This window comes from Excalfactoria chinensis, chromosome 7 (genome assembly GCF_039878825.1).
Source record: "Excalfactoria chinensis isolate bCotChi1 chromosome 7, bCotChi1.hap2, whole genome shotgun sequence".
NCBI classification, from domain to species: domain Eukaryota; kingdom Metazoa; phylum Chordata; class Aves; order Galliformes; family Phasianidae; genus Excalfactoria; species Excalfactoria chinensis.
This window is the reverse complement of record NC_092831.1, coordinates 32,482,155-32,497,612: the sequence shown is the minus strand read 5'-3', so window position 1 is coordinate 32,497,612 and position 15,458 is coordinate 32,482,155. Positions and strand designations below refer to the sequence as shown.

At 41.7% G+C, this 15,458-nt stretch overlaps 1 protein-coding gene across 10 annotated transcripts in view; it reads left to right on the top strand.

Annotated features, from left to right (window-relative positions):
• ANKRD44 (ankyrin repeat domain 44) overlaps positions 1 to 15,458 on the top strand; it is an 87,437-nt gene that overhangs the window by 38,395 nt on the left and 33,584 nt on the right. For all 10 annotated transcript variants that reach the window (XR_011904257.1, XM_072341185.1, XM_072341182.1 and 7 more), the window contains exons 4-11: positions 3,486 to 3,556; positions 5,960 to 6,160; positions 6,753 to 6,840; positions 7,652 to 7,794; positions 9,151 to 9,363; positions 10,356 to 10,434; positions 11,826 to 11,940; positions 14,435 to 14,517. Coding sequence is in view for 9 of the 10 variants with exons in the window: in XM_072341185.1 (XP_072197286.1) it covers positions 3,486 to 3,556; positions 5,960 to 6,160; positions 6,753 to 6,840; positions 7,652 to 7,794; positions 9,151 to 9,363; positions 10,356 to 10,434; positions 11,826 to 11,940; positions 14,435 to 14,517 (993 nt within the window). In the remaining variant the exon portion in view is untranslated. The remainder of the gene's footprint in view (positions 1 to 3,485; positions 3,557 to 5,959; positions 6,161 to 6,752; positions 6,841 to 7,651; positions 7,795 to 9,150; positions 9,364 to 10,355; positions 10,435 to 11,825; positions 11,941 to 14,434; positions 14,518 to 15,458) is intronic.

The window sequence follows — 15,458 nt, the reverse complement described above, 5'->3', positions numbered from 1 at the left end:
GCAACAGGGAATGGCACTGCCTAGCTTGTATTCACATACAGATTTTTCTGTTTTATGGCAGGCTAAGCAGTAGGGAGGGTTGGAGTGGCAGCTTCCCTCTGTCTTTCCTGTGGCTTTCAGACTCCAGTCCTTGGGGATTAAAAGAGTTTGGAGGATGTCCCAGGACTATCTCCTCACCCTTTCACGATGAACCCAAAACCTGTATGCTTTTACCTTGCTGCTTACTCCTCCCTGTCCTCTCACTGCAGTGGCATCTCTGGGCCAATTCCCTCATTAGCAAGTGACCCAGACTTAGCTCTGATGAACTTCGAGTGCACCTCCTGTTTCTGTCATGTAGCTGTTCTCAGGCTCTTAGTACATTTATTGACACCCAGCATGTGTTGCTCTCCTGTTGAAAGTCCCTGCTGGAGCCATTCTGTTACATTTTTTTGTGCTGATCTTTGTTTTCTGCTGTGCATCTCTGTGTGTGGTGGTGGGTCACTACTTACATTTCTGTGTTACTGTTGCTGTGTTTCAGCAGGACTTGGAAATGCGCGCATCACTAATGCCATTAGTAGCTTAAAGAAGGCTCCTTCACTGTTGATTGTCGCTGATTTCAGAGATTTAGGTTGCAGTATCTTGCAAGTACATGGATTTTGGCAGATGTGCTGGATGGAAAATCATTTGGTTAGGATAAAGAGATGTTAACTATTTTTTCCTGAAAGCAAATATCAGGTTGTTTATTTCTGATCTCAAATGAACAGGGGCGATTTCAGATTTATTTCCTCTTTTGGCATAAAACAAATGGAGAGTGAAAGATCTCAGAGATTACAGCACAGCCAAATGAAAGAAGAATGTTTTCATGCAGCGTTTCCTCTCTGTTAGTTTTACCTGTAATGTTATGCATTAGGCTTTCTGCTTAAGTTTCACAGACCCAAAACCCATCAGCCAGGCCCTTCCTTCAGGCTTGTAGCGTGAGGCCCTGCATGCAGAGGCCTGGGGATGGGGCTGAGGAAGGGGAAGGCTTCTTCTCTTAAGGAATACTTCTTGTTGATTTTTTTTTGTGGGGTGGGTGGTTGCTGTGGCTCTGTGGAAGGATGTTAAGAGACAACTTTAAAGGAACTTAACTTTTTAAGGTAGAGTGGTAGTGTGAAGGCCGCCAGGTAGAGCAGCTGGAGCGTTAGTGGCTGTAGGCCTCTTGCATGTATAAACAGAAATACATTTAGGGTAGGCATTTCAGTTTCATAAAGGTAGGGGATGCCTTTGAAAATGTGAGCATTGCTCCCCACATTGTCACCTCAAAATGAAGGTACTGTCTGGCCCCAGAGGCGTGCCTCAGTGCTGGCGGAGCTCTTTGATCGTCATTAGCTGTTGCCTGCAAGGAACCTGATGGAAAACTGAAGGTTGAATGTTAGTAAAGCAAATAGGCAGTACAAAGGGAAACATTTTGGAACTTCTCTTCAAAGAAGTACGTGCCTCAGTTCACAGAAAACACTGGCTTTGCTAACAGGCGACAGCTGAGTTATGTGGCTTTGTAAAATCATAAATCACAAATGTATTCAACTGGCACATTGAATTCGAAGCCTAAGAGCAATTTCACTTTGTCACATAAAGAGCACAAAACCAGAAAGAAGGGGAAAGGGAATATGGAAAATTACTGAAGAAGAAAATGTCAATAACGTGCTGTAGATTATTTTATTTATAGTACCCATGTTTTGCTTTTATTATTTTCTTTCATTCTTTTCGTGGCAGCAATCTACTGCAGCCTCCTGAAGGGTGAGTGGGTCAGTGAAAGGCACGAATAACTATGGGAGGAGACACTTGCCTAGGTTTCTTTAGTCACCTTGGTATTCTCTAATGCTGTGGGGTTGCTGAATGCTGACAAACGATATGCTTTCTCTACCATTTTGTCACTTTCTACGTAGGCCTTTCTGATTTCCTGCCATCTGCTTGTGGGAGTTGGTGAACAGGCAGCAATAAGGCAAAAGAAAGCTTAGTCAAGAAAATAAGGATTTAAAAAAAGAAAAGAGCTAGGTACATGTAAAATAGATTTCTAAACCTGAAAAGAAGCATTTGATGGCAGTCATCAGGAGTTAATCTAGGCAATTTGTATCCCCAAAATCCCTATAGGTTCATATAGTGTATCATGAGGTACCTTAGAGTTCCGGTGGTGGAAGACGTGGCTGCTTTATGTATCCCTAGAGCACCTCAGTTAGTGCAGGCTTAGAGCTGGTACTGAGAGGTATCAATCATAATGGCCTTCTCAGGAAGGCAAGGGAAGGTAGCAGCTTCCTTGCTTTAGATAGATGAATTTGAAGATAGTTCAAATCTGTCACACACCTTTACTGGGCTGTTTCTCTGGAATGCAGATTCTGCCACCAGATACCAAAGTTCTAAGGTGAATTACTGCTTCTGATTGGTTATGAAAATAGGTATCTTCTTCTGCCAGCCAAAAAAATTGTGTCCTAACTTGTGATAGCCTGATATAACTCATTTTTTTTTCTCTGATTACCCAGCACAGTTCCCAGTATCTGCTATGATTCAGTGGCAAGCACCTTAATAGTCCTGGGAAGCAGCTTTCAGAAGTCATTTCTGATTCAGAGAGTGTGATTTATTCACTACAGGATTTTACATGCACTTACATTGTGGTTCACAAATGGGGCTTAAGAATCATTTTGTTCACCAAGTCCAGAGGCTGATCCAGGCAAAGATCATGATGCTCTTACTTCTCATAATTTCTGCCTACATATGCTGGTCTTCTCAAACCGGTACTGATGTCTGCAGGCGTTTAAAAAAATGAGTTTCTCCATCTCTTTCCACTGAATGTTTCATTCTGAGGTGTCACTTCAATGGATAGTTTAATATTTCTTTCAAACAAATCTCTTTGCACAAATACAGAGTCCCTTTTTGTCTGTGGTCAACCAACGCTATAGTAGTTGTTTAATATTCTTCTTTTATCCATTATTCTGGCAAGTGACCCTGAAACCACCCTCTTGCACAGCTGCCTTTTGTCAGAGTGCACATTAGCACTGAACTGTGCACGAGGCAAATGGATCGTGCCCTCCATCTCCCTTCCCATGTCTGCTGAGGGGTGCTTGCAGATGCAGAGGTGGGGAGGCATTCTGTTTCTTCCTCATCCATTGTGCTTCCCTGACATGTCTTCACAGCAAGATCTGTTAAGCTGGGAAGCAGGATTTTATCAAATATCCTGTATCTGTTAATCTTATAAACGCATACACACTAGTGCACGTGTACATATGTAGGTACACAATCCCCTGCTACAAACTCTGCTTCTGTGTCCAGTAAACAAGGCTATATCCAGTTCCGTTCTTTCTGCATTTGCTTCTATCTGTCTGGGTGATGGAAATGTATTTTTAAGGGTAGAGGAGTGCCAGAAGAGCTGAGATGAGAGACTAAATCCGCTGCTGTTACTAGGAAACCAGTTGGGCAATGCTCTTCGTGTCGCACCCAAGGCATGGATGTAACCTCTGCTTGTTTACTTGCAGGCGCTCGTGTTAATGCCAAAGACAATATGTGGCTGACTCCTCTCCATCGAGCAGTTGCTTCAAGGAGTGAAGTGAGTAAGATTTGATTACTCTGCTTTTGGGCATGAACTGTGCTGGGGGATAAAGCAAACCATTGAAAGCTGCAGCAGGCAGCGCTGTGACAAAGTGGTGAGCATGTGCTGTGTGCAGGGCCTGCAGCATTGCATCCAGAGACCAGCTTTTACCAGCTAATTACAGCTGCTGTCGAGTCTTGGTGTGGCTGACTTTCCCCTGTGGGATGCTTTGCATAGCCGGAGCAGGTCGCACTGAGCTGCTGACAGCTGAAGGGAGCAGCCCTGGCTGAAGTGAGATGGTGTCAATGGTGTGCAGGGCCGTCATCGTCATGCAGTGAAATGAGGAGGAATCAACCCATACAGATATGCCAGGAGGGAGTGGATGTGCGTGAGATCCAAACTGCGCTGTTTGTTTTGGTTAATTGCATTTCAAGGCATCCTTCAGCTTTTCTGTTAATCCGCTTTGATTCGTGCGCAAAGGAAGGTTAGCCTATATTTCTTCTGCTAGACAGCTAGAAATCTTCTGGCATCACGTTGTGCTTTTTCCACTACTGTCTGAAAAAGGAGCAGCAGTAAGTACCAGGGATGAGCGTGCCATTATTTTGGCTTTCTGTTCTGGACTCCTTGTGCTCTTCTATCTCCCTCATACTCAGCTAAGAGTGAGCCCAGTTCAGGCTGAGTTGGCTGCTGGGTGTGAGGGGAGGGGTTATTGGACAAACAGAGTGTGGCTGCCTTCCAGGGACTGGCGGAACTTGAGTCACCTTCATAACAGTCCCAGCGCCTGCCAGGCCCGCAGGCAGGAATCCTGGGCCTGCTGCTGAACTCGGGCATTGTTTGGCTACTGGCTGAGCTTCCAGCTGCCGGCAGCCGCCAGAACCCGCTGAAAGGAATATCTGATAGGATATGAATGCTGTAATGGGGCAAAACACAAAAAGCTGTGTTGAGGAACAAAGGTCAGATTTTTAACCTTAAAAAATTAGCCGCACTCTTTCTGGTGCAGGAACTGCAGCGTGTTTGGTTTCTTTTTTGGACTCTTCTGAGTACAGGGTTTTTATTTTCAGTCACAGTCCTAACTGAAAATGCATGTCTTCTTGTGGGTTTGTGCCTGCTCGTTAACTCTTCAGCTGCTGAAAAGCTCGTTTCACAATGAGAAACTCTTCCCTCGTGCCTGGAGTTCTGGTACCCGAAGGGAGTACCAATGGCTGCAGCAGGGGATGGCTGTGGTGTGGGGGAGCAGAGACGTCTCACTTGATAACATGGGCTAACTGGAAATGCTGGACACGGAGGCTTCATACAAGCATTGCAAATGAAGAAGTCAATATTATTAGCTTAAACTTTTCAGTCTTTATCATTTTGAAATTCTCCCTTAACTTTTTCCTTCCTTCATTGAGAGTCAAATGAGATGAATTTTCCTGCTGACTTCATATCCCAGCTGGGTAGGTCCCCAGTGTATTGCCTTTAAATGGCTTTTAAAACAACAGGCTTGTAATTAAGAAAGAAAAGAAAAGGAAATTCTGTTGAGACATCAAGGATATATGATTCTTGGTGCCTGGAGAGGGGCTGTCTACTAACTGTTAGATGTCACATTGTGGGATGGCTATAGAAAACGAAATGGCTGAAGTTAGCGGAGACCAGAGAACAAATCATCTCCTAATAGATGTATTCTTGATACATACTGCAGGCACTCTCCTGGGCCTTTCGAGATACAAAGGGGCTATTTAAACTCACACACGATGAATTTGGTGTCCATTAATCAAACTTTGGCTGGACTTAGCACAAAACTTTTCAGTTTATGGAAGAAGAACTGATACAACATGTAGTGCTAGGTCTTTCCTGCTTCCCAGCTGTGAGCTGTAACTAGCAGGCGAGGCTACTTGAATGCTACTGTCCCCCAGTGACTCTCTTGTATTTTGTTTCTGGGGAAGAATAGGAGAAGAAAAAATGTAATATAGACAGAGGCTTACTTTTTAACCCGACTTAATGGCAGATGGATGAAGAGAAGCAGAAAGGAGCTGATCTACTCTAGTGAGACAGTCTCTTGAGAGAGAAGAGTACATTTTGTCACTGGGAAATTGTTTTTACGTCTTTTAGGGTTGTTTTTCTTTTTTTCCTTTTTCCTGTTTGTAAATGAAAGAGCAGTTTGCTATGATTTCGTGGTCTAAAGTGATACGTGAATATCAGTTTGAAGTAATTGATGTAAGAGTGAGCTGAAATACATCCATCCATTTCTGCAGTTGGAGCACAGTTCTGATGGCCACCATGTCAGTAACCAGAGGTGTTGCTTGGATGAATGTTGTTCCTTTTCTGTCCTCCTGGCCATGCCTGGGATGCATAACTAAAATGCATGGGTAACACCACTGGGCTGTCAACTGAGTGTTTATTGGAACTGCTTGTTTATAGCTGTAACTGTTGCTGTTATAGGAAGCGGTGCAAGTACTGATCAAGCACTCAGCTGATGTCAATGCTCGGGACAAAAACTGGCAGACCCCGTTGCACGTGGCAGCCGCAAACAAGGCAGTAAAGTGCGCAGAAGTTATCATTCCCATGCTGAGCAGCGTCAATGTCTCTGACCGAGGCGGGAGGACAGCGTTGCATCACGCAGCTCTGAATGGCCACATTGAGGTGAATTGTTTAATAGCATAATTGATCTTTGATTATTTACTCTTTCTCTTTCTTTTTTTTTTTTTTAATCCTCCTTTCAGTTGGCTTGCTGTGTCTGGGTCTAGACTAAGCCCCATCTCACTGACCCCCATGTTTGCTATCAATCATCTGCTTTCCAACCTGTATGCCAGGTTTCCCGCCTGCAAAAGTGAGAGTGTCAAGAAACTGCCTGTGCAGATCTGGCACGTGAGTGTAATGTACATGCAGACTTGGGGAACTGATTGTGCACCCAGCTCTGGCAATTCACATGTGCCCTGAGCTATTTTGTTCTTAACTGCCTGAGAAAGTAAGAGCAGTGGAATGGAGCGACGGGAAAACATTGTTGAATGTGTTTTTGTTTTTTTTTGTTTTGCTCTTCTTTTGCCTGAATTTGCTTATTTCTATTATTACATGACAGGTAATAGAGAGAGCAGCTTTTCAGCTCTTAGCCATACTGCAATCACATGCAGAACTGCCTGATTTTATGATCACAACTTCATTACTAGAATGACTTTTTATGAAGTATCAAGTGTCTGAGCTACGGGGTTTGTTCACGTGCTGTTGTTGCTTCTAGATGGTGAACCTGCTCTTAGCCAAGGGTGCGAACATCAATGCTTTTGACAAAAAGGACAGAAGAGCTCTTCACTGGGCCGCATACATGGGTAAGGCTCAACTTCTTGTTTGAATTCCCTGCTGACAAACTAACAGCATGTTTTATGGCAGACAAGACACAGACCTGAGAGTGGTGTTTTGCTGTGCAGGGAAAGGGTTGTCTGATCTAAATACAGCGTCTTTTCACACTTTTGTGACTGGCGAGAACATTGCTGTGATTTTAATGCACTTAATGTGGGCTTTTAATGTTGCTTTTTCATTTTGGTCTTTCTATCCTGATCCTAATTCCAGCTATACTCCTAAATGAAGTGTATTCAAACTTGAAAAAATACAGGTTATATTTGTATCTGTTTTTGCAAAAAACCTGTATAAGATACAGATAAATATGATAATGATTTTTGCTGCTTATTTACGTTCATAAGTAGGCAAGTCATGGTATTGTTAGAAAGTTCTTATGTTAGAAGCAAGTTATCATCTTGTATTTCAGAGCACAGAGGAACAACTGGTTCACGTAACATAAGTGTTACTAAATGCTGCTTAAATAAATCAGACTGTATTATTCTTTTCAAGTTGTAGTAAATTTTGTTATTACAGGGGATTATTGGGATTCTTTTTATTGACTGGAAAACTAACTCAGTAAAAAACAATCTGACCAACCTGATGAAGAGGAATATAGACATATATGGCATGGATTTCTTGACAAGGCCTAGAGCTTTTCCTTTCATTTTTTTTTTTCCCCTTGTAAAACCCTGGCAGCATTGTGAAATGTTAGCGAGAGGGCCAGCATGTTAGCAAGAAAGTAGTAATTAGTGAGAAGTGATACTGGTATGCCTGTTGACTGCTTTCTCTCATCTTCTGAAGGTCACCTGGAAGTCGTTGCCTTACTGATTAATCATGGTGCAGAGGTGACTTGTAAAGACAAGAAGGGTTACACCCCGCTCCATGCAGCTGCATCCAATGGGCAGATTAACATTGTGAAACACCTCCTTAACCTGGGAGTTGAGGTATGTATTTTTCTGTATTCAAAGATGATACTTTTCTCTTATGGATGCTGCTACATCACTGAAGCTTCTAAAGAAAATAGTTCCTGTTTTCTGGACTGTCAGAAGGACCTTATGCTTTGTGTAGTTTATTAGTTTAAGAGCCAGGAAACGTTCTAGAATGAAAGTGTCTGATAAATTCCAGGTCACCTTGCCGAAGGATTAGCAATATGGAAATGTATAGAAATATATGCTGTTTCTGTGGAGGAAGGTGGAATAATGAAGTCTCTCTTGGCCTGGCATTCCCTTCGGTATGATGAGAGGAGATGCACAGTAATACATGGAGTACTTCAATAAGCTGCATTTCAGCTTGTTTAAATTTCAGGTGGTGTATTTCGTGCTTTAGCTAGTGGAGGGAAGGGGAAGGATTATTTTCACCCCGGAAAAGATCTTTATTTCAGGGTACAGACTTCTCTTAGACTAATAGTGTCAACTCAGTGGTCCAAAGCAGCAATGAAATGACCAGAAGAGTCTGTGCTGGTTGTCGATCAAAGTTACTGAATACATCCATTGTATTTGCTAGCTGTATAGCCAGCTGACTTGACCTACCAAAAAAAAAATGTCAAAAGTCTGTGTTGAATGTGAATAGATGTTTCCCATTATTAACAGTACAGTGCTAATAATGACATTGAAGTTTCACGTTCTCCACAGAGATAGGATCTTCAGTATCTTTTTAGTAGAAGCATATTCACAACATGCTCAAGTCCTTTGTGCAACCTGTCTCGCCCTGCTTTACAGAACAGCAGTTGAATTCTAAGCCGATGATGAAGAAGTAATGTAATCTTAATTACATCTTCATAATACTGAGCTGCTGAAAGTGGTTCCTTTATTGAAGTGTAAATGGCCGTGCAATTTATCCATCCATTCACTAAGACGCTTTCCTTTCCCAAAAGGAATCTGTGGAAAGAGATCTTAAGCCTGATTCTATTCACAAAAACTCCATAGAACACATTTTTATTTATTTATTAAGGCTGAGCTTTTTATTTATCTTTCTCTCCCATCTTTTATATTAAAAAGCTTTCCAACTTACTAGGATTTTTATCATCATGATCATTACATAGTCCTGCTATCAGCTTTAAGCTTCAGTCTGGCTTTTAGAAATTGCCAGTAGGATAAAGAGGTTAATGATGATGAGGGTAAAGCATTCCAAATTAAGCTCTCTGGGAGTACTTTTTATGTCTGTGAAATTTGCTGGTGAGAAATATGCCCTATGACAGTTCGAGCCTCTAGCTATTTCTATTTGCGGTACATGATACACTAGGTAAAATGATAAGCTGATGTCTGCTGTAATGTTACCTGTGTCTCCTTGTCTCATTCTAGATTGATGAAATGAACATCTATGGAAATACTGCGCTTCATATTGCCTGTTACAATGGTCAGGATTCTGTTGTTAACGAGCTGATTGACTATGGTGCTAATGTAAATCAGCCCAATAATAACGGATTCACTCCCTTGCATTTTGCTGCTGCCTCCACTCATGGAGCACTGTGTCTTGAACTACTAGTGAATAATGGGGCAGATGTTAATGTTCAGGTAAAACTGGCATTTTACCTCTTCAGTTTTAATTTATCCTATTTTGCATACCTTAGGAGTTTGGAAACTGCAGTAACGACTACAGCAAGTCCTTAAGGTCTTAATAGAATTAGAGTAATGCTGAGAATGTTAATCATTGAAGTGTTTGGATGAGGTGAACTAATAGCAGAGGAGCATTCAGTGCCTTCATAAATATAATAGCAGCCTTAAACTCTGGGCCAGCTGCTCTACTGAAACCACAGCTAAAATTTAATCCCAGGAGCTCCGTCGAAATGTTGACTTGGGCAATGGTAATAAGTCAAGGAAATGTTTCTTTCTGGTGATTTCCTTCCTCCTGCAAAATGCATTTAATTACATCTGATTCTAACCGAGTTTCTTTAGACTCGCCTGGGTAAGTAAGACCTCAAGGTTGTTTGTTTACATAGTTTAGAACTTGAGTTTACAATGTCTGATTCTATTTTGGTTATCTGAACGCTCTCGAGGTATAAGTGATAAGTAAATCTTGATGAACCTGAAAGGGACTTGCAAGAAGACTTGAGATCTCTAAGTTCAAATAAGACTTTGGCTGCTTTACTTTGAATTGTGCATGTTTCAGTTTCTCATCTGTAAAAGTGGTCTTCTAGTAGTGGTCTCATCTAGTAGTTCTGGCAGGTCCCTTGAGATCAATGGACAGTCTGTACTAATTAAACTCAGAATTATTGAGGTGAAATTAGATACTGTGCTTACCAGTGTGTGGCAAAGCCCAGTGCCAATAAAAATGAAATGATGTGAGTAGTGAGGCAACTGTTGCTATTTTCTCAGCTCCTCAGCTTTCCCAAACTCAGTTTCTTTCTCTAGATCTCAAAACTTTGATCTCAGCTCATTTTAGCTTTCCTCGTGTCCTCATTCTTCATTTTATGTGAAGAATAGCTGTAGGATGTTGAACTGAGAGACTCTAAGTTGTTACCTCTTCCTTTCATGCTAAATGATTGTTTTTACTTTATGTTTGTTAGAGTAAGGATGGAAAGAGCCCACTGCACATGACCGCTGTCCATGGGAGGTTCACACGGTCACAGACCCTCATTCAGAATGGTGAGTTTCTTTGCCTGTTCGATGACCCAGAATGCCAGGGAACTTCTCTGAAAGGTGTTCAACTCTGCATCAAATTCTGAGTGTGATTTGCATTTACAGGTTTCCTTTCATAGTGTCACCTCTACTAGCGCCTCTTGGTTCTTAACCAATCCGATCTTCCTCTAGCAGACAATGAAGCAGCTGATCTTTTGTGATTCTTAACCTGAAAATAAGAGTTAAGAGTTCCATGTAGGATATATCATATGATGACAGCAAGGCACAGCTAACTTTCTCAAATGATTAGAAGAGTGAAAAAAGTTCTAGTTATCCTCCCTTGAGAGCTGTGGCGCTCTTAAAGCCCACACTGCTTTCTCTATGCTACCACTTAACAGTTGTACTTGTCTTACCTCCCTTCACTGCGCATCTTATCACTGTCGTCTTTAAGTGCTGAATAAATACTTTGCAGGGTGGACCAGAACCACTTTGTTTATTTTAGCATAGACAGGAGTAGATTCCAGAGCTTGTAATCACCTGTCATACTCATTGAGTATCTTTTTTGTCCAAGAATGCTACAGCATATAACAAATGTTATTGTTGGAGTTCTGACTAATATTGATTGTTTACTAGTATTTGTTTTGACTGTTATGCTGGACAGGACAGTCTATTTCCTTCTGTTTGGTTGGTTCAGTTTGTTTGTTTCTTTGTTTAACTACAATCCCAAACTTGTAACCTCAGTATCCCTGTTCCAGCATTTTGCTGGCCTTCATTTACCATCAGAAAATTCCTCATAGCATTTTACCAGAACTTTTCATGTCGTAGTTATGACCTGTTATCTCTCCTGCATAGTGGAAACGCAGTAAATATTACTGTATCCTCACATTAGCAAAACTTTTACATGCTTTCATGAAGTATTATCCCGGAAAACGAATGAAGTGTGGTCTAAATGAAAATATTAGTGTGCAGGTGCATAGCAGCTAGAAAAACTACGTTCAGACATTAGTAATGAATGGATCACAGTTGAAATGAAAGGTATAATGAGGTTTCTCCGCTCCCCTCCTAGGTCTGGTAGGTTTGTTTGGCAGAAGCTGGAATCAAAGTCGAAAATGAGCCCTTAAAATTGAAGAAAAGTTATAATGCAAGTAATGCAAAGGAGAGATACAATGCAGGCAGGAATATCAGTTACAGAAACACAGAATAACAAAAGCTGACTGGGTGATGTTTCCTCAAGGAAGGATTTGGTATTTGCCATGGTTGGCACCATGGCTGACAGCTGAATACTCACTGTGTACTGGTCTCATTCTTTGAAATTCAGTGGCCTGGTTTTCTGCATTCACTGGAGAGAAACAGCGTTCGTGGTCACAAATTCACTTAAGCTTTTGGTATTAAACTGTCTGAAAATATTTCTTTTGCAGGAGGGGAAATTGACTGTGTTGATAAGGATGGTAACACCCCACTGCACGTGGCTGCAAGATATGGACACGAGCTATTGATTAACACCCTCATAACCAGCGGAGCTGATACTGCCAAGTAAGTGGCTGAAGTAGAGCTTCTAATGATCTAATGCTATGCTGTTATGGGTATTCCTCAGTTTCTGAGGTTAAAATGGTTAATGCTTTTGTTCTACACTTGACTGAAGTATGAAATGGTTGGGCGTGTGGAAGGGAGAAAATCATGCTAAGCTCTTACTGTGCACGGTTATATGGTTGCAAGTAGTACCAGTGAGAGATACCTATACTGGATGTTTACAGTGGCATCTGATTACATAAATGTAAATCTTCAGCTACCAACTGCATGTTTCCAGTTTAAGTTTTTGATCTAGGATGCTCTGTGGAAGTCAGTGACCTCCGTTGACTTAACTAGATAGGAAAACCTGTTTGCAGATTGAAATGGTCTTGGTTTTGTTTCGGAGATATTTCCAGCTCCCTCTGATTGAGAATGTTTAAAAAACCGATACATTTGCCCATATATCTGCATCAAGTATGGTTATCTTTATTCAGACTCAGAAGGTGGGACAGGTCTTCAATGAGCATGAGTAATGACATTCCACAGGTTCCAGTTAATGTCATATTAACATAGACAACATGAAGATCTTGGTGTGCAAATCAGTGTTTTTAGTAACTCTTTCTCCAGTGCATTAAACTTCAATCTGCCTCTTTTCTATGCACTACATGTAAATAGCTCTGCCTGAGCTCCCCAAACTGGTTTTGAAGAAGAAAACTCCACAACATTGCTAGCAACAACTGCAGACAGCTCAGTCGGCCTTTGAGGCACTTGTGTTTTAAGGAGGAAGTGTGTGTAAGAGGTAGGAGGAACCATTGCAACCGTGTAGTTGAAGCATGACCGGTTAGCAGATGTGCAGATGGTGTATTTTGATGGAAACCAGCCCAAACACAGGCTGGGTGGAAATCTTGACTTAAAAGATGACAAATATTGCTTGAGATAACTAGGGGGAGGAGGATGTGGAGGGAAATGGGTGCAGGAAAAAATATGGCAAGGCAGAATGTCCAGTGTTGGTTTAAATAAATGACTCTGCAGCTCCAAAAGAAAAGCAACCTGTTTATACAGATGCATCAGCTCAGTGGAGCTTGTGCTGTTTCCTTCAAAAGAACAAACTGCCAGATCATCTTTAAAGATATTTGCTCTAAAATGTAGATGCTGAACACTGAAAACATGAAAATCTGTGTGGTTCCCAATTTGCTCTTTAGGGTAGAGAAGCAGCAAGAAGGACAAATGTAATGTGGAGAGAGAGGAAGGGTTGGAACTGTGGCATCTGGAAAGAATGATGTCTTTAAAGATAAACCAGCATTGGTTAAATACGTATGTGCAAAATGTTGGTGAGGACATCTTTATTCATATTTTTATATGAACCTTGCAGGAAAAAGACGTTCCTTTGTCTTTTGTCCATATCTGAAATCTGCTATGAGGTGATGGCGCTTTCCATCCACCTTCTTTCAGATAGGAATCCATCTGCTGTTGTTCAAGTGTTTGTCATTTTCCAAACATGTGTCTGCTGAAGTAGGCGCTGGATTATAATCTTGGTGAGAGAGTTGGTTAAGGGCTTCGTGTTCGTATGCACTTGGAGGGCTGCCTGTAATAGCATTTCTGGAATAACTGTGTACTTTGCACAAAACACAGGGCTAAGTGACAGAAGCCAAGATGTCTAAGCTCAGAAATCTTTCTAAGACAGTAAATCTTTCTAAGACAGTTCAGAGGCTGAGCTGGGGTGATATGTGGGTGCCAGTAACAGCTGCTGAGTGCTCAGTTTGTTGAAAAATGAACGTGCCTGCCTGATACAGGTTTAGCTTAATGATAGGTGTCTGCTTGTTTGTTTTGCTTTGGTTTTCTTTTGTTTGACCGAGTATGTCTGCTCTGAGGAGTTTATGGTGCAATTGAAAGGAGGGTTGTGTATGCAAAGGGAAGGGGGAGTGAAAGAGCATGCGAGGATAGTAGCTGGAGCAAACAAGATTAGATGATCAGTTGTTTGGGTGTGGGAAGAAAGCCCAAAGTGTCACATCACTCTATAGGAAAGCGTGAGAAGTCATCTGGTGCTCCAGCCCTGTGGGTGAGGGAAGAAAAGGAGGCTTTTGAAAACCCAAGTGAGATTTATCTAAAGCATGATAACAACTGTACAAATGGGTTTCAGAAATGGTGCAGAGAAGCTTCTGGTATTTACTTTTACCCCTTAGGATGCCGTTGCAGTATATGTAGTCGATGCATAAATCTGTGTATCCCACACTGGGAGATTGACTCTGCTTCCTCGCTGTCCCCCTTTCATTTCACATTTATAGAAGTCTTCCCCCTGCATTCTGTTCCAAGCGTAGTGCCAAGATTTTTCTGTATCAGAATTAATTTTAACTCCTGAGCAGGATAGTAAGTAAATATAGATAAAATAAGCAAGGCAGGAAGAATCTGCTTTGAAGAGGATGAACGACGCAGCCTTTATGGAAGGACCTTTTCATGTGTTTGCATGCCACCTGTATTTTTACAAGGCCCTATCTCACAAGGCTGTTGTGCCTTTCAGGTGTGGGATCCACAACATGTTTCCTCTACACCTAGCAGCACTGAACGCTCACTCAGATTGCTGTAGGAAATTGTTGTCCTCAGGTAAGTAAACGTAACAGCCTGTGGAGCTCTGTAATGTATCTGTGCTGCTTACAGCCCCTTTATGCTCATTGTTGTGAACTGTTGAAATGAAAGACTTCCTGTGCTGCTGCCTGCTGTGGTGTATGGCATGTGCGGGGTTTTCCTAAGGACATGCTGGTAATTCCTTCCATCCTGGAATGATCGTGAACAAAGCCCTTTTCTCCTGGCAGCTTTTATGCCAGGAAGAAGGAAGCTTGGGACCCTTTCCTAAATTATAGGAGTATGAGTGACAGTTTTGTTTTTTTCATTTAGTTTTCTCCTCAACTAAATGGTCTGAGAAATTACGTCCTTGAAGCCTGCGCTTGCACAATATTGGCATCTTACTGACGATGGTGTATCTTAATTACAGCTAAAGGGTGTTTCTGTCTGGTCAGAGTAAAGAAGCGAGGCTGGCCAGAGTTAACATACACAAGAGGGGAGGCTTAGTGGGGGTGCAGTGTCTGAAGATCAGTCCCAGGCTCTTCACCAGAGCCCAAAGCAAAAGCAGCAAGTGTTTGCTGACCCAACTGTTTTAAAAAGAGGCATTTATCAGAGACCAAACCCCAGATCTCATTTTTTCCAGGCAAGGGTTCATCTGTGTAAATAAATACATAAATAAATACATAAACCAAATACCCATCCAAAAAACAAGGCAGATCATTCTATTTCCTAAAAATAAAAGAAAATTAAAATATTGTTTCATTGCTTAACATACAAAATGCCGCGTGGCTACTTTTTTTTTTCTCTCTCCATAAGCTTGAGTCCTGTAGGGCATAAAAAAGAGTGTGAAAAATAAGGTAAAGGTACTTTATCAAGTAATTTTACTGGTATGTTTTGACCTTGACCACCAGGTCAAGAAGGAGAGCAAAACCTCTGGGTGACCAGAGTTACCACTGCGAGGCTTTATCTTGGGCCTTGTGCAT